At 44.2% G+C, this 17,273-nt stretch overlaps 2 protein-coding genes across 5 annotated transcripts in view; both read right to left on the bottom strand.

Moving 5' to 3' along the window:
- Nucleotides 1-9,414, bottom strand: part of MYO1A (myosin IA) — a 27,482-nt gene extending 18,068 nt beyond the window's left edge. Inside the window, exons 1-2 of one of the 2 annotated variants that reach the window (XM_059184890.1) lie at nucleotides 8,691-9,414; nucleotides 10-143 (exon numbers count right to left, since the gene is read on the bottom strand). In XM_059184890.1, coding sequence (XP_059040873.1) covers nucleotides 10-123 — 114 coding nt within the window. In that variant the 5' untranslated portion in view covers nucleotides 124-143; nucleotides 8,691-9,414. Of the gene's footprint in view, nucleotides 1-9; nucleotides 144-1,850; nucleotides 2,080-8,690 lie in introns of those variants that run through there. The other variant, XM_059184889.1, reaches the window with a different exon arrangement.
- NEMP1 (nuclear envelope integral membrane protein 1) overlaps nucleotides 5,945-17,273 on the bottom strand; it is a 25,710-nt gene continuing 14,381 nt past the window's right edge. Inside the window, exons 3-10 of one of the 3 annotated variants that reach the window (XR_009356654.1) lie at nucleotides 16,869-17,088; nucleotides 15,028-15,100; nucleotides 13,634-13,727; nucleotides 13,051-13,165; nucleotides 12,139-12,364; nucleotides 11,181-11,354; nucleotides 10,904-10,991; nucleotides 10,307-10,439 (exon numbers count right to left, since the gene is read on the bottom strand). Coding sequence is in view for 2 of the 3 variants with exons in the window: in XM_059184891.1 (XP_059040874.1) it covers nucleotides 10,262-10,439; nucleotides 11,181-11,354; nucleotides 12,139-12,364; nucleotides 13,051-13,165; nucleotides 13,634-13,727; nucleotides 15,028-15,100; nucleotides 16,869-17,088 (1,080 nt within the window). In the remaining variant the exon portion in view is untranslated. Of the gene's footprint in view, nucleotides 10,440-10,903; nucleotides 10,992-11,180; nucleotides 11,355-12,138; nucleotides 12,365-13,050; nucleotides 13,166-13,633; nucleotides 13,728-15,027; nucleotides 15,101-16,868; nucleotides 17,089-17,273 lie in introns of all 3 variants that reach the window. The other 2 variants (XM_059184891.1, XM_059184892.1) reach the window with 2 other exon arrangements.

Below are 17,273 nucleotides of genomic sequence, written 5' to 3'. Positions count from 1 at the left end.
CGCACTCACATAAATCTCCTTCTTTTCATAGCGCAGCTGGAGGTTCCTGAGCAGAGGCTCCTGTTCCAGGGGTTCCAGGAGCACCAGGTCCTCCACCCCCACAGAGCCTTCCAGTAGAGTCATGTCTAGAGGGGCTGCTGGTCCTGGGAATAAGGGAAACAGTTGGCTGAAGTCTGCTCAGCTTTAGGGGCCAGTAACTGTGTGAGGGGAAGAGGGCAGAAGGAGCTAAGAGAGCCTCCCCTCCAGCTCCTGGCCATAGAGACCGTCCTCAACCCAGGGAGGCCTCTGGACTACGCCAAGCTAACTGTGGGAAGCTGTGAGAACGCTCGCCAAGTGGGGAGAATCCCCTGCTCCCTGGGCCAGGGCTGGTGGGGGTGCGGCAGGGGTGGGACAGGACCACCTGCCTTTGACTGGGGTAAGGAAGGCACCCAGCAGGCAGCAACCAACCCCAGGGGAGCACGGCTGTGCTTCCAGGAGAGCAGCCTGGGGAGGAATGGTAGGCTCTGAAAGCTCACTCCCTGTCTGTCCACCCCCAGCACGGAGGCCCTGGCCAGGGTCCAGCCTCCCTGACCCTCTGCCCCCAGTTCTCCTTCTCACCTCCTACCTCTTGCAACCTCTAGTTCAGTCACCCAGCCCACCCACACTTAGTGCAAACATCCTTGCGCAGGTCCCTCTCTTGGCGATGGTGAGATTCACCTCCTTCTTCTTTTTTTTTTTTCCTTTCAGATTTTATTTATTTATTTGACAGATAGAGATCACAAGTAGGCAGAGAGGCAGACGGGGGCAGGGGGAGCAGGCTCCCTGCTGAGCAGAGAGCCCAATGCAGGGCTCGATCCCAGGACCCTGGGATCATGACCTGAGCTAAAGGCAGAAGCTTTAACCCACTGAGCCACCCAGGCACCCTGAGATTCACCTTCTAAATGGGGGCCAGATGAGATGATTGGTGAGTTAGAGGACATGACTTAGAGGAGTTCCTCCAGCAAAGATTAGAATACCCTAAATAAAAGTGAGGTTGGTTTCTCCCACATCAATTAGCTGTCATGATCCCTCCATGTGCCTCCATGGCTATCCCTGTTTCCATCTCCGGCTTTTACACCCATTGCTGTAACCTTCCGGCATGGACTTTGCCCCAGAGGGACACTCCCAGCTTTTTAGTAGCTGGTAGGAGTGGGCAAGGAGGAGCAGAGTTATTGTGGGGCTCTGCACACAGTGAGCACATGGCAGGGGCAACCTCGGGAGGAAGCCCGGCCCTCCTGAGTCTTTCCTGCGGGGCCAAGTAGGTGGGGTGGCCTGGTGCAGGACAGAATCATTAGTATAATGGTCAGGGCTACTCCCCAACAGGAATAAAAAAGCCACATCCTCCTAGTCTCCAGCAATGCTGAACCTGGGCGGGGGAGGGAAGGGAGGTAGAGATGGAAGGTGGGGCAGGAGGAGAATGCAGGCGGCCTTCAGCCTTCGCTCTGCTTTCCCCAAGTTTCAGAAAATGAGAGCGCTTGTCACTTCCTGGAAGGACACAACTGCAAGAGAGCAGTAATCATGACAAAAGCAATCTCTAACAATCAGATACCACAAGCCAGGCAGGGCTCCAAACCCTACATACCACGAATTCATTTGATGCTTACAAACAATATCCCCATGAAATAGGTACTATTATTATCCCACATTAAAAAAATAAGTTTTTAAGTAACTTGGCAGGCAGAGGTGAGCAGGAGAAGTGGGGCTGGAGGAAAGCATCTTCTTTGGATTTGGATTGGAGGGGAGTGGGAATGTGATGGGGGGGGGAAGGAAGCTGTCCCCAGATAGGGCACCCCTAGATGGGCAGAGCAGTGACAGGCCAAAGCAAGACTCACCGAACACTGGAACTAGGGTATAACTTCAGTGTCTCTTGGAGAATGGTGAATGAAATCCCAGTTGGACGGGAAGGGGGCATAGGAGTCCCAAGGCCCCAAGGGTAGAGAGGTGCGGTCGTTAACGGGAGCTGTCCATGGTGTCGGAGAGGCCAGGAAAGAGGTTGCCCTCCTCTTGCCAGTGTCCACTCCTCTGACCTTCTACAGTGCTGCCTCCTCTCGCCAAGGCTCCCTATGCCAGTCAAGCCAGGAGAGGCCAGAGACGGCTGCTCAGCACAAAGTCCGAGGCCGTTCCTGCTGAGGGTGTGGCTCGATTAACTCTTCCCAGGCCTGGAGCCCCAGAGGGAGATGCTTAGTCACATGAGAAAGCCCCCTCTCACACACATACATATACTGTAGGTAGGAAAGGGTATCTGGCTGGGCTTAGCTGAAGGGCTCAGGTAGAGCTGTTGCCCCACCCCCCACCCCAAATTTGGAAATAAGAGCAGGAGTGGAATTTATAGCCAAGGAAAACTTCTCCAAAAGTCAGGAATTTTGGTCAAAGAGGAAGGCAGGCTGGAGTGTCTTCCCTAGCAAAGAAACAGTACTTCTCTCAAACCTACCTATCTTATTGGGAGTCAGAGGGTATTAAGGACATTACTTGGGGAACTAAGCAGACAAAATCCCCAAATTCCCTTCCCGCTGAGTCAGCCCCCCACAAACAGACCCAAAGACCCAGGTAGTGATACCACCTGGCATTTGTGTACATGTCAGTTTCATGGACTCCCACATGTACCAGTCATCTCCAGGAATCACATCACCCTGTCAGTTAGGCAGCACAGCTACTCACTCCATTGAAAATGAAAATTAGAGGCAAATACTGAGGTCCCCCAGACAATATGTGGCAGAACCAGGAATAGAATACAGCTCCCTGACCCTAAGTCACCCATAGGGTTCAGCCCAAGTTTTGGTATTTCTGATTTTTAACCTTCTGGAACCTGAATGAGACCCTGAGACGCTGCTTCCCAGCACTAGCCCAGCTGTAAACAGCTGCCTCCAATAGGTAAGAGGCTTATACAATTTTCCTGGGTACCCTCTCAGCCACCCAGGAAAATTCCTCAATAACAGGCTCCGTCTGCCCACCATCCTCTCTCCCAGGCATGCACAAAGAGCAAATGGGTCATTACACACACTTAGCTAGAAAGAGACTCGATCCTCCAACTCCCAGGCACAGTTGCTTGGTTCAAGGTCCAAACTCTACTGCTCTCACAGAAGCATTCTGCATATGCCAGGCCCATCAGCAGTTCCATTATCAGCCTCCCCGTACATGATTTATTGATCTACTAGATATACCCAAAAGGAGAAAGAGGCAAGGGAGAGAGTGAGCAAGCCAAGCGGAAGTGCCATCAGCACACTAATCCAGGTGTATGTGGACCACAGACCCCCTCTTTTCTGTGGAGGAAACAGAGCTAGGATGAGAAGCCACTTTCCCACGGTGTGATCCCAGGAACCTCAGTCTGGAATCCAGGTCTCTGTTCTCCAGGCCAGGAATCTGTAGCTGCCCACAGTGAAGGGTTTATCTGTGTGTCCACCCACTGACTCATTTTCTGAGTGCCTCTTATGTGCTCCATGACAGAAGGCATCACACAACGGCATCAACATCACAGCTGGGGTGACCAACCACCCTAGTTTGTCTTGGACCTAAGGCAAGTCCTTTAAACATGGGAACTTGAAAACTAAAACTAGGAAGGTTCTGGCCACACTGGGATGAATGGGTCACTTTAAATGGATGAGGTATGAATACACTTCCAAGTCCGTGGGGATTTCAAAATCTGTCAAAGCATTCCTGGGGTGATGGAGAGGAGGCAGCCTGGGGGATGCAGGACTGGGATCTGATCTCCAGGCAAAATTCAAGTAAATGGAGCTGCTGGTTTTCCTCCACCGCGATTCTGAAACCCCCTTCCTCTTCTCTCCATTAAATTTTCTAGTCTGTATAAGGGGCATGAGGGAACTCTGGGGGCGATGGAAAAGCTCTATATCAAGACTACGGTAGTGGTTACACAACTGTCAATTAACTCCTTTTGTCAAAAGCCAGCAAAACCTAAACCGAATTTTATTATATATAAATGATATTTCAATAGAGCTGGCAAAAAGAAAAAAAAAAGAAACAATTCTAGATCCTTTAGCACTGATTACTGGCAGGGCTGGGAAGGCAGTAATCTGATTAAACTAATTCATACGCAGAAGTCCTCCCAAGGATATTCATTTTTAAAAGATGCTACACAATAAAAACAGAGAAGTTTTCAGATATAGTGAAGATGTTTGGTGGTAAAAGGTCTTCTTGACTCTCACAAATTATTTGGGGTCAGTAACATTGACTAAATACTTACTGTGTGCAGGCAACAAGCTAAGTGTTTTACACCCTTGCTATTCAAAGTGAGGTCCACCCCACATCTGAATCACCCGGGAGCTTATTAGAAATGCAGAATCCTGGGCCTCAACCCAGACTTATTGTATCAGAAGTCTGCAATTTTTAAAAAGATTTTATTTGAGAGATAGAGCACAAGCAGGAAGAGAGGCAGACAAGAGGGAGAAGCAGACTCCCCAGTGTGCAGGTAGCCGGATATGGGGTTCGATCCAGGGCTGGATATCACGACCTGAGCTGAAGGCAGATGCTTAACCGTCTGAGCCATCCAGGTGCCCCTAGAAATCTGCATTTTAACAAACTTCCCAGACGATACTATGCATGTTCAAGTTTGAGAAGAACTTCTTTACATACTTTATCTTTTCTGTCCTTACTAAAACCCTATGGTGTTGCATACCTAGCAATAATGCTCTTTTATTAATTCAATGATTAATAATCACCTCCATCTCTTGTTTACCTAGTATAGTTATAGAAGGGAGAGAAGATGCCATTATTGTGTTCATCTACATAAATTTACATATGGTCTCCACCCTGGTTCTTCCTATTTTATGGTCTTTGAAAAACAGACAATAGATTTCCATGTAGCCTAAATAACTGGGAAGAGAGGACACAGGCAGAGAATTAATGCAAATGCTCCAAAGGATCCCCAGAGCAAAGGAAATAGCTAAAACATAAAAGAAAATGGAAGGTACCAGACTCCTCCCACAGAAGCCGGGCCTACACATAATTGAAGTTTTTATTCCATGGCCCTAATACTCACTGCAGCCCTGCCCCCTCTCTCCCTACACAAAGCTCTTGGCAGACATCCCACAGCTGGATCCGAGGGTCCATCTCTCATCCCAGTGGAGAAACATAGGATATTTTTTATTTTTATTCTTTTAAAGATTTTATTTATTCTTTTGAGACAGATAAAGCATGAGCAGGGGGAGAGGCAGGAGAGGGAGAAGCAGACTCCCTGCTGAGTCAGGAGCCCTAAGTGGGGCTCAATCCCAGGACCTGGAGATGATGACCTAAGCTGAAGGCAGACGCTTAACCATTTGAGCCACCCAGGCACCCCACAAAAGATACTTTTAAAAAAGAAAGAAGTAAGGATGCCTGGGTGTTTCAGTCAGTTGACCAAGTGACCAAGTTGACCCAAGTTCAGTCAGTTGACTAAGTTGACCAAGAGTGTCTGATTCTCGGTTTCCGCTCAGGTCATGATCTCAGGATTGTGACATCGAGCCCCAAGTAGGGCTCTGCCCTCAGCAGGGAATCTGCTGGAGATGCTCCCTCTCCCTTTGCCCCTCCCCCCTGCTCAGGCTTTCTCTCTCTCTCTCTCTCTCTCTCGCTCTCAAATAAAAATAAATAAATCTTATTTTTAAAAAAAGAAGAAGAAGAAGAACTAAAATACAATCAGAGTAGCTCCCTGAACTAGGAATAGCCTATACATGTTTTTTGCCTGTGAGACTGCATGGTCACACCCCATGACTCCTGCAGGAATAATTCCCCCTTGAGATCGGGCATGCTGAGAAATCATCTAGTCCAAGGATGGAAGCAGACCAAGGCAGACCCAGGGTGGGCAGTGGTGGGTAAGAAAAAAAAGGAAAACAGATGGCTTGCAACACCGTCTCATCAGAAAGATGAAACTTAGAAGCTAATTGCCTCAAGAGATCCAAGTAAGAAAAGTACACATTCATTAAGACAGACTACTACATAGTCTATAAAACTTTATTAAAATTGGCATTACTTACAAACTTGTAAAATAAAAATGAAAAATATATAATAAGACATTGTTATTTTTTCTTACAGAAAAGAGTGAAAATGAGACCCATGGCAAAGAGCCATCCCTGATCGTTTTGTTCTTTTGAAACATTCATGAACATTTATTTTAAATATAAATGGCAAATCTTTTAAAACAACACTAAGGCATTACCCACAGGTTAAAACTTACCTAGGAATTCCTCAGCCCTGCTATTTTACCACCAAGTCTACAAACACGGGAAGCAGAGACCATGGCAGGCTCTAACAGTTCTAACACTCACATTACGAGCTACCTAGAATGCTAACATGACACGAATGTTGCCCATACTGTAGGAGAGTTCACAGAAGATGATTTCACCATTTTCAAGTTACTGTCAAGAGCGTGAAGAGGAAGATGACACACGCAGGCAGGGAATATGGGAGCCCAAAGTCCCAAATGTGGGGGAGGCTGTATGCCATTCCCACCCCCCACTAAAGCTGAGTGTTGATGTGGACATGAATCTGCCTTGTCTATTCCTAGCAGGCTCTGGCTCCCATCACATAAGGCACCACACACCTTTTCAAGGTAGTAACCACCTAGAATCTAACTCAACAGCAACTGGGGCCATAAGCTACGTTACCAAGAGATACTACTGGCTCACCATACTGCATAGGTTTCCTTAAACATAATCATCAATTTCTGCTACATCAAAACATAAACAAGAGGTTTTAGGTGCATCTGCCTTGTGCAAATGGCTATTTTATATGTTTATTACTTGGTTTCAGTGCCTATGTAACATGAAGGCATAATAAATCTGTCAAACAGTCCTCTCATTGGTTGAGATAAAGTTCTTGGCATTTCAATATAGGTTATTATCTCATATGTCAGACCTGAGTCCAAAGGAATACTAGGACATTTAATTTCCTTTCCTCCTACTTCAACTTTCACTACTCAATTCAGAGAAAAGTTATGAGTACACAGCTAAGAACCATTTTTACGCAGGCATCCATCTGAGCCCATCCTTTTTTCTGGAAGAAAAAGATTGAGGGCAATTGCATAATCCATTTCCAAGCTTTTTATGGATATCAGGGCCGGGGAGGACTATCTGGCCTATTTGGGTCCTTTCATTCATCAAATCTCTAATGTATATGCCAGTTGGGAATGGACTGAAGGGAACACAGTCGGTGGAGAGAGGGCTAGGCCCCAGATGGGATGTATCTGCACAAAATAGAACACTGGAACCCAAAGCCTGTGATCAGCAAAACTCCCTTTGTAACAGACATGAAAGTCATGAATCTGGGGGAGAAAATAAACTAGTTTTGGTGGGATGAAGTGGCTGGTAGGACTTCCTTATTAGAAGAGATCCAAGTTGCTAAACCTGTCCTTATTTTTGGTAATTGGCTCTGCAGGTCTCATGAAAGCAATCTGAGTGGGAAAGTGAAGGGGGCAAGGTTTTAGGCCAGCTGGCTCTCATATTCCCATTAATGGCAGTTGTGCTCTCCATAACTTGGTCAGATCAATTAGGGGTGATAGATTTCCGATGCTGAAGAGACCCTCAGCCCTGGGGCCAATTTACAGCTTGGTATTTGCAAGCAAGACGCTGACGCTGACGTGGCAGGAGATGTGGCTCCAGTGTCAGTTCACTCCATGGTTATCCCCTCAATCCTTTTGCATGAGATCAGTCTGAGAGACAAAACTATGCTGAATTGCAAGAGCTGTAACTGCCAGAGAAAATTAAGTGGGGGCTTCAAGTAGTGACGGAGCCAGCAGACTAAGTGGCCAAGAGGGAGACAAGAGCGGCTTCCGAAGAGGGCTTATGGAGTCAAGCAATCTGTGGGCACAAGGAGGCACTGAAACATCTGGGGCAGGGCCACACGGGCAGGCAGAGCAAGGACACACAGCACACCAAAGGCACCGTTGTCCTTCCCAGTCTCAGAGCAGCTGTCACGCTGCGGGACCCACGGTCACCTCCTCTGCCTGCAGCTCCGGTTTCCGACTACACACACACACACACACGCACACACACACACAGAGTAATAAACTGGGTTTGACTATACTCCCCCCAAGTTCAAAGTCGGTGAAAAAAAGTGATCTGGAGATGGAAACGAGATTTCATGAGGAGTTGAACAAAACAGAAAAAATGTTTCTTAGCGCTTTCTCATCAAGATAAAGATAAGAGGCGGGGCAGGGAAAGTCACCCTGGAGGCAAGCCACCGCCTCCGGAACAGGCTCTCTGGGGGAAGGCACCAAAGTCTCCAGGTAATCCTGAGACCACTTGTACAGATGAATTATTTTTTCAAATTAACAGCTGCTCAAATATGCTGGATCCTGATTTCTATAAATACAGAGCAAAAAATAGTATATTCCAGAGGCCCTAACAGTTCTCTGCAGAGGGATAAAATTTTACCATGTACATAATTTACAAAGGCATTAAGGTTTCCCAGTATAAAGCTCCTTTGCCCGGCAACTTTAACCCACAGCATCTTCCCAAATCCTGCCCTTTCACTTTCCACTGTATTTGCTGCCAATTGAGGTAGTTGTCACTTTAGGACAGTGTAAAGCTATGGAAAACACTGGTGGTAATAATCAACTGGCCACCTGGATGGGAGTCTCAGAGCTGACATTTTGGAAGTCAGCACTGAGCCCAGGGCCCGACAAGATTATCTGCTAAATGGCTAGCCTGAAGGAGTCATTACAGTTTTTTAAAAAAATCACCTGCCTTCTCAGGGATCCCGGTGGACCAGGGCACCTGTGGCTGTGCTCCGGCCGTCAGTGCCCATATTCCTGGCTAGAGTCATTATGGCCTCTTCCAAGGTACGGGGCTGAAGATCACTGAGCCAGAACCAACCAAATGACAGAGACTTGGGAATTTGCTCCCTCATAAGTGACATTGCTGGTTTATAAGGGTACTTTCCAATGGCAAAAGAATCTGAAACTAATGCCACTGTAATAAAAGGCAGCATGAATCTCTGATCAGAAATGGAACTGCAAGTAAGTATACTAAGTTCAAGGAAAACTGTGTCTGATTCCGAGAGGTGAATAAACATCCGGAGGCATAAAGGTGACCTGGAGGACTATTTCGTGGCAATGCAACTTGTGGCCGCTACATAGCTACAGTTTTATGTTATATTAAGGAAATTTCACAGACAGCCTCAGGGCTTGCAAATTAGCCAGATTATGGCCGGGGGAGCGGAGTACAGGTGGTAAGGAGAGGCTGAAAAGAACAGGTAGAATGGGTAGACAAAGGAAGAGAAAGGAAAAGGAGAGTTTCTTGATTCCACAGCAACTCAAAGATATGTGTCCCACTGACAGGAAAAATGGAGGACGCGTAAAAAATTCTCTCAAAAATGAGCACTTCTCCCAACTTGCAGGAATAATACTACAAATGAAGGGGAAGAGAATAAGAAATGAAACGAACTCAAAATTGTACATACTTCACAGCTGAGGAAATAGACACTTCCTGGAAGGGCAAAGGGGGCTGGAGCAATGACAAGGAAAGAACGCAAATGTCTTAAGATAGAATTAAAACTTGAATATAATAAAAGCCTGACAGACCTCCCCTACAGAAGAGTTCACAGGCATGTTTCTTAAAAACAAGCAAGACTTAGAATATCGTATGTGTGAACTAATTCAAACCCCACACAACAATTCTGGGGCTTTAATGGCTGACCCATACTAACAAACACGTAGGGGCCCATGGGCTTGTCAATCTGGAGTACTCCCTGGTTCTGGAACATGAATTTGTGACATTTAAAAAAATATATTCATTTCAAAAGCAAGACAGAAATAAAAATCTATATTCCTCTTAAAACAGCTAAAACATGGATTATTCTAAAGTCACTGAAAGAAAAGCAGAAGTGAGGGAGGCTCAGATTTGTGGATTTCTCTCTGGAAGACGCATCCTAAGGTCCACAAAGAGTTACCACACATGTAACACAGTTCTCACTTTTGAGTGCCAGCTGTGGTGGCAGAAACGCCACCACCGAGTCAATCTTTAAGAGGAGCTAGAACACCGTGCTAGCTGTGGTCATCTGGTTTTTTGTTTTTGAAACATAAACATGGGAAGCATTGAAAGCATTCACTGCTTTACCCATCCTCCCTCAGAGATCCCACGGAGACCACCAAGACCATTTCCAGAGGGAGGCCTACTTCAGCTTCTAATTTCAGTGGGAGAAGTTTTGCACTATCTCACCCTGTTTCAAGGAGTTGAGAAGCAATGGTGCACACATGCAACATGGACCACTGAGGTGCCAAGCCAGTCCATATAAAAATAACGAACCACCACCTAAGTCAGGAGGTGATCTGTTGTGTGATAGCAGGATACGGAAAATCTGAGTCCTCCTCCTCAGTGGATGTCTCCTCATAGATTTCATCCTCAGCAATGATGCTCCCTAATCCATATTCCTGCTCATGGACGGAAACCTCATTTGGTGTGAGGTGAGAAGAACCTTCCACAAAGTCAGCAAATCTGGAAGAGAGAAGATAATACTCATTAAGAACCTGCCTTATGTCCTTTCTGGTTTTCTTTCAAAATAAGAACGAAGTGAAACCCTCCATATACTCACAGCTCAAATTATACAGAGCCTGCCTTACTCTGGCAGGGAAGCAGACTAAAAGCAAGAAATAAGGAGAAAAGGAAAGCTGGGGTCAGAGGCCAACATCCCATGAAACCCTATCCTGCTTAATAAGCACTAGCCTATGCTTTTAGTTAGGAAAGTGCTAAGGTTCCTTTAGTCATCTGTAATCCTGATAAGAGAAGATTATGGGGCATTACACATTTATTCACGTTTATGGCCTTATAAACTTTATGCCATCAGGATTCCAAATTGAAGCTTCACATACTCACCAGTACGGTGGTGCCCAAGTAAAAAGGGAACACCCCCCCCCACCCCACCAAAAACAAAAAACAAAAAACAAAACAAAAAAACCCACCCAGAGAGCAATGGGAAACTTAATATGGTACTGGAGTACTGGAGTCTTCTCCTCTCAATGCTGCCATCAAATCTAGAGTAGATGGTTCCTTGAGGAAGCAGAAAACAGGCTACTGCTTAACATATGATGATACATTTATCTTTTTCCCAACTACCCCTCGATGAGCAGGAAAACTAAGCTATGAATACAAAATGTTTATCTAGAAGTATGATCTCTGTTAAAACTCAAGGTCACAATCAACCTGATAGATTCCTGGCATAGATGGCCAAGAGTTTACCTCTTTGGAGACTGGATTCGAGAAACAGTCTTCCAAGCAGAGCAGTCTGGACTGTTACAATATTCTCGAAGCTCCTCTAAAGCCTTTCGCGTCTCCACTTCTCCTTGTATCCTATATTCTTCTTCTGTCAGGAGACGAGGAGGGACAGTCTTTTCCGCTGCCTTACACATCTTTCTGTGCTCACCAAAATAACATCATGAATCATTAATCAGTAATTTCTATCCAGCCTGCCCTCTAGCTTCCTTCAGTGTGCCAAGTACACAGCAGAGAGCCTGGACATTAAGAGTCATCACCCCACCTTTCTTCTAGAGACATCTTTACCTATAACATACTCCTGACATGTTAGACTAGGAATGACAAGTCAAAGTAATCAATAGTATTCACTAATGTGAATAAATTCACTTATTTTCCTATAAATGATAGACAAAATATTTGGAAAGTGGAAAAATGACAAGAAAAATGGTATAAGATTGTGGTCCATTAACTTGAGATTCCCCAAACTGATGGCATCACCTTGACTATGTATAACAGAACCACCACTGACAACCTCAGAATCTATGACCACTCCATGTTCACTGTGCAAGACGATAACACACTTTGAACTACATTTTTAAGACTAGAACTCTTGAAGCAATCTGAGAGCCAGTGTGAAATAATCCAGAACCAGGTGACCAGAGGCATGTGGTATAAAAGTCTATGCTTTGCACCACCTAGTGGTAACAGGAACACATGACACTTTACTGGATGCTTTTATTTTAGATAAAATGACGAAAATAAAATGAGAAAAATGCCTTGAGAGAGTCTAAAAAGAAAGACTTGGAAGGAACAAAAGCAGAAGCATAATAAGATAAATTTCCATGAACAAACAGGCTCCCAGGTCAACGCCTCTGTACCCTTTTGCCGCAACTGCATCCCACACGGTGTGTTTCAATACAAAGTTATATTGTGTTTCGGTCACCTGTAGGTGATGAACAGCCACTGAATAGGGTACTCCAGGTTCTTAGTACACAGTGCAATGATGATAATGGCAAGGGCAATATGTGGTATCTGGATACCGGAATACATGAAAAATAGGCCCATCAGCTGCAAGGTCCAAGTCAGCAGGTTGATGCTCCGCTCATTCTCCAAGGGCCCGTACTTGTAACAGACTGCGAAACTTATGAATCCAACTGTAAGGACATAGCCTAAGAGAAGAGTTATCAGAAAAACATTCTTTCTGATCTATAACTGGTAAAAATAATTTGTGCGGGAAGCAGCAGTGCATGCGCTATATGGCGCCTACTGAACTAGGAACATGGATAAGATCTTTACCCAGGATTCACGCTTTTTTCACTACTCAAACATATTTATCTCTTGAAGTGTCTACTCTTTCTGTTGTTTCCAAATTTATCTGGTTCAAATGGAGGATTAAAGCTACATGTTGAACAACGCTAGAACAGTCTGTTTAAAAAAGCCTAACATATGAAAATCCAGATTAATCACCTCTCAAAAGATAGATTAAGGGTTATCAATTATATAACCAAAGGATCTTCACTTCATAGAAAAATTCATGGCAGAGTCCTTTGCTTCTTAAGGTCTTCAAGTGCATTTAAAATAAGACACTATTAATAAAGTCAATTTATAACTTTTCAGAAAGATGCCTATTGTGTAAAGAGAGGTATACTTATAAACACCAACCAATTAAAGTCTTTTCCCTGGCAGCACCATTTAATGTGTCGACTACACAGGGTTAGAAATAAAGCAAAGAACTATGATTCTTAAAGATTAATAAAAGGGCATGGACTATAAGCAGGCAACATCTTTTCAGGATCAAATGAACTAAAACAACCTATAAACATATAAAAAGGAAAGCAAAACCGACAACACTTACTTAAAAGATACTGCCAGTAACACCTCCAGATCTCTTGTAAATTTTTTAAAACTAGCTGAATGAGGTACAGAGAAAAGGACCAGCCTCCCACCAGGATGACGTAAATGGGACTTTTCTAAGACAGAGTAGAAGTGAAAACAAAAAGTTACAACAGGCTTTCCATACATAAAAGCAGCAAAATGGAACTACGATTTTTAAAAAATTCAACCTACTGAAAATGCACAAAAACCACATCCCTTAAGAAGACATCCTTTATATTTAAAATGGTACAGTGTGCAAAGACCACTGGGAAAACGAGGTGCTAAATAACTTAAAAGCCTGGCTATGTAATTAGCAAACAGGAAGGAGACTTTAATTCCCCACTGTGCACAGGATTTTCAATAAGAAAGGGGAGTTTGTATGCAATCAGACTCCAAGTTTCATCATGGAAAGTACCTTTCTGAATCAAGGAAAAGATCAGTGAAAAAGGACATTAACTTATCAGCCACAAATGCAAATTCTTAGAGCTATAAGATTATCCAAGAAAACAGTCCCTCAACTTTCCAAGTTCCTCCTGACTGCAGATGAGGATTCTGCTACTTACCTTGGGCATGAACTTGGACAGTACGAAAATGACGATTAGTAGAGAGGCCGCAATTCCCACACTCATCCCAGTGGAATAGTAGAAAATTTGGCTTCTGCAGAGAGAAACATTACTTCATGACCATGTACGCGGTCTTCACACACGGCATTGTTCGAACAAGAACAAGTAACCCAGGGGCGCCTGGGTGGCTCAGTGAGTTGGGTCTCTGCCCTTGGCTCAGGTCATGATCTCAGGGTTCTGGGATGGAGCCCCCTTCGGGCTCTCTGCTCAGCGGGGAGCCTGCCTCCCCCTCTCTCTCTGCCTGCCTCTCTGCCTACTTGTGATCTCTCTCTCTGTCAAATAAATAAATAAAATATTTTTTAAAAAAGAACAAGAAACCCAGCCGAAAGACAGAAAAAAGCTATCAGACGAGAGCAGGTGTATGTCTAAATCTTGAGGTCTGAACACTGACGGGACTGGTACAATGTGGTTGCTGCCGGCTCAGGAGGATGGGTATCAGTAAGACCCCTCAAACATATGCCGACAATAAGCCTCGGCCTAGCTGCGCAATCCCATCACAGCATCTCTCCCAACCTAGTTTTAAGGAGAATCTTTCTTCTAAAGAACTGCCCGGCTTCACTGGGGAAAAAGAAGGTACAAGGACACTGCCTGAGTGGACACTGGAAACTGGAACTGGACTGACTGCCCAGAAAGATAAATGTCTTTCTAGGCCAGACGCAGGGCCTAGAATAGAGAGCTCCAGCTCCTACGCCGGGCTCTTCCTGCCAGGCATTCCTCCCTTACTGTGAGTTTCTCTCAGGATCCCCAAAATAAGGAACCACTTCTACCAATCTCACTCCAGCCCAACTTCAAACTCCGACGGGTAGCTTTCATTCATTATTCCACAAATATTCTTTTTACTTTTGTACAAAGTTAATGTCGATTCTACATTTGTTCAATGTTCAGTTACCTGTGTTTTCTTCTTGTTTGTACATGCCAGTTTTACCTAGCTTAGCTGGGAGGTTCCTAAAAACAGGAAATGCATAAGTGGTTGGTGTTTGTTCCTCTACCTCTAAATGGCATGAAACTCACCAACACATGGCCCTGGAAAAAGGAGGACTTAACATGTTATTCCAAATGGTGGAAAAAGTGGTGATGTATTGGCTAAATCCCATCACATGATGGCTCAACCTAAAAGGAGACTTTCATTCTTGCCAATCTTATTCAATATAAGAAAAAAGCAAAAATTGTAACATGTATTAAAGTATTGAAAGATTTTTTTTTTTTCCCAAGCAGGGAATGGCCTAGCCATAATAAAGCTCATGGGAAAGGGAAGGGCAGCTCTTTCCCCATGATAAAAGTGAAGCAGGGTGGGTCTAAGCCTTGTCATTCTGCACTCCAACCTTGGAACCTACCTGCTCAGCAAATCTCCACAAAAAAATAGCACAAGTCCAAGGAGGAAAATGAAGAAGAGTTTGGGGTCAAATCCTGAAACAAATAAAGACTTCTATTTGATCGGGAAAACAAACAGTATAAAGGATTATAGAATGAAAGACAATGATTATAGAATGAAAGACAAAATAAAGTACAATTGGCCCTTGAACAACATGGGTTTGAATCGCACAGGTCCACCTACATACAGACTTTTTCTGACAAATACATCACAGTACTGTAAATGCATTTTCTCTTCCTGTGGCTTCTTAGTAACATTTTCTTTTCTCTTACTTCATAGTAAGAATACAGCTATATAATATGTATAACATAAAATAGGAGTTAATTGATTGTTTATGTTATCAGTGAGTCTTCCTATCAACAGTAGACTATTAATAATGACATTTTGGGGAGTCAAAAGTTATATGCAGATCTTTGACTGACGGGGTAGAGTAAATCAGCCAGCATCTCAACCCTGTACTATTCAGGGGTTAACTATAAACACAAACAACCTACCTAAACAGCATTGTAAATGCCACACAAAGCCTGGGAATCCTTCCAAACAGGAAATATAAGTAGGTCTCTGTCTAACCTCTACTTTTTTGGAAATATTATTATTATTTTTTTTTTTTTGGTTACCTGTGCTAAGGTTAAAAGAAACTAGGGCTTTGCTTCAGATAGAGCTAGGCCTAATGCTCTCAGCACTTCATGCGATCGCCCACAAGGGGTCTCTACCACTCCGGCTTTCACTCAAAAGTCTCTCGGGTTCCGATTCAGCAGATTTGCCTAGAACTTTGGGTCTGGGCCCTCTGTTGTTCTCTAACTGGCTGCTTTTCTTGCCCAATACCACCACCTACTTCCTTCTGCTACACAAGCACTGTGTTGGAAAAGCCTACACTCAAACACATCTCACCCAGGACCAGGGGGCGCCCCCAAGCAGAGGCCTCTCAGTGGCATACCAGACACTCCCACAGCATTCACATTCAAGAGCTCTGAGTCTCAGGGAGGCCCTCAAACAGAGCAGGAGCAAGAAATCAGTACATGTGAAAGGGGCACAAAAACAAACAAACAAACAAACAAAACAAACAAACAAAAAACCCCAAAAGGCAAATTCTATACAAGCAAAAAAGCCTGTGGAACCATAGGGCAGTTAAAAGAGCACAACCTATTTTGTAGCAAAACCCAGGGATGTTTCTGCTATTCACAACATCCCAGGACCCTCGGTAATAACCAGGGAGAGACCAAAAGTCAGAAAGTTCAACAGGACACTTATTCTAGTCCTCTGTGAAACCTTCTCATACATATTCAGAAAAGGGAAAACTTCTCCCGGTTCCACTGAATAAGGCTTCAACTGCAGTGATTTTCATAGTTTCTTATGGTTCCACAAAACCTTTTTACTTGTGAAATATTATATTCAGTTCTGCTTGCCTTCAGTTTTTATTATAACAACTCAGGTCTTCAAATATAGGTCTTTATATCCAGAACACCTAACTTTGTCTAGGAGTGCCCAGAGAGCAGGAATAAACGTGTCTTACCCTGAAGAACACTAAGCATATCAGCTCAGGGCCTCTGGAAGTATTAGGACACAAGTCTTCACAAACCTAGGTAAGGAGGTCCTCCGAACCACCTAAGTGAGGTCTTTATTCTAAGCCTAAAGGGTTGTATGTGGGAGAGAGACTCTCTTAACTATTTGGAACAGTGGTATACTCTGGCTATGATCAGAATCAAAAGGGAGCGGTCTTGAGTTAACTTCTTTGTCTCGCTAATTACACTCTCCAAAGCCCTTTTCACGATAGAATCCACCAGAAAAAGAGGAAAGACTTACTCCGAGTCACCGTGACATTGTACTGGGTGTCTTCCTCTATAATCTCAACTTTGAGGCAGGTTTTTGGGCTGTATAGACCCACGTTTACATAGGTGTCATTCAATTTCTCTTTTAAAAAGGAGGAAAAAAAGTTCCAGATACTAAACTGCTCTAACTCTTTCAGTTTCTCTTCATTCTCCACCTGGGTGACTCGTACCAGTTTGGAACTATTTACCCGGATCTGTAACACAAGTAAAACCAGCATGAGAAAGAAGTAGGAACTTTAAATTTTCATAAATACTAATTTAAAAAAACCTTTAGAGTAAATAGCTAAATCAGTAATAATGCCAGTTTTCCACAAGGCTTACAAGAAATATAGAGATGCAATGGCTCAAAAATAATTGGGCAAATAACACTGCACATAGC

Source organism: Mustela lutreola, chromosome 8 (assembly GCF_030435805.1).
Source record: "Mustela lutreola isolate mMusLut2 chromosome 8, mMusLut2.pri, whole genome shotgun sequence".
Taxonomy (NCBI): domain Eukaryota; kingdom Metazoa; phylum Chordata; class Mammalia; order Carnivora; family Mustelidae; genus Mustela; species Mustela lutreola.
Note: the sequence above shows the minus strand (reverse complement) of the source record. Positions and strands in the feature narration are given on the sequence as shown.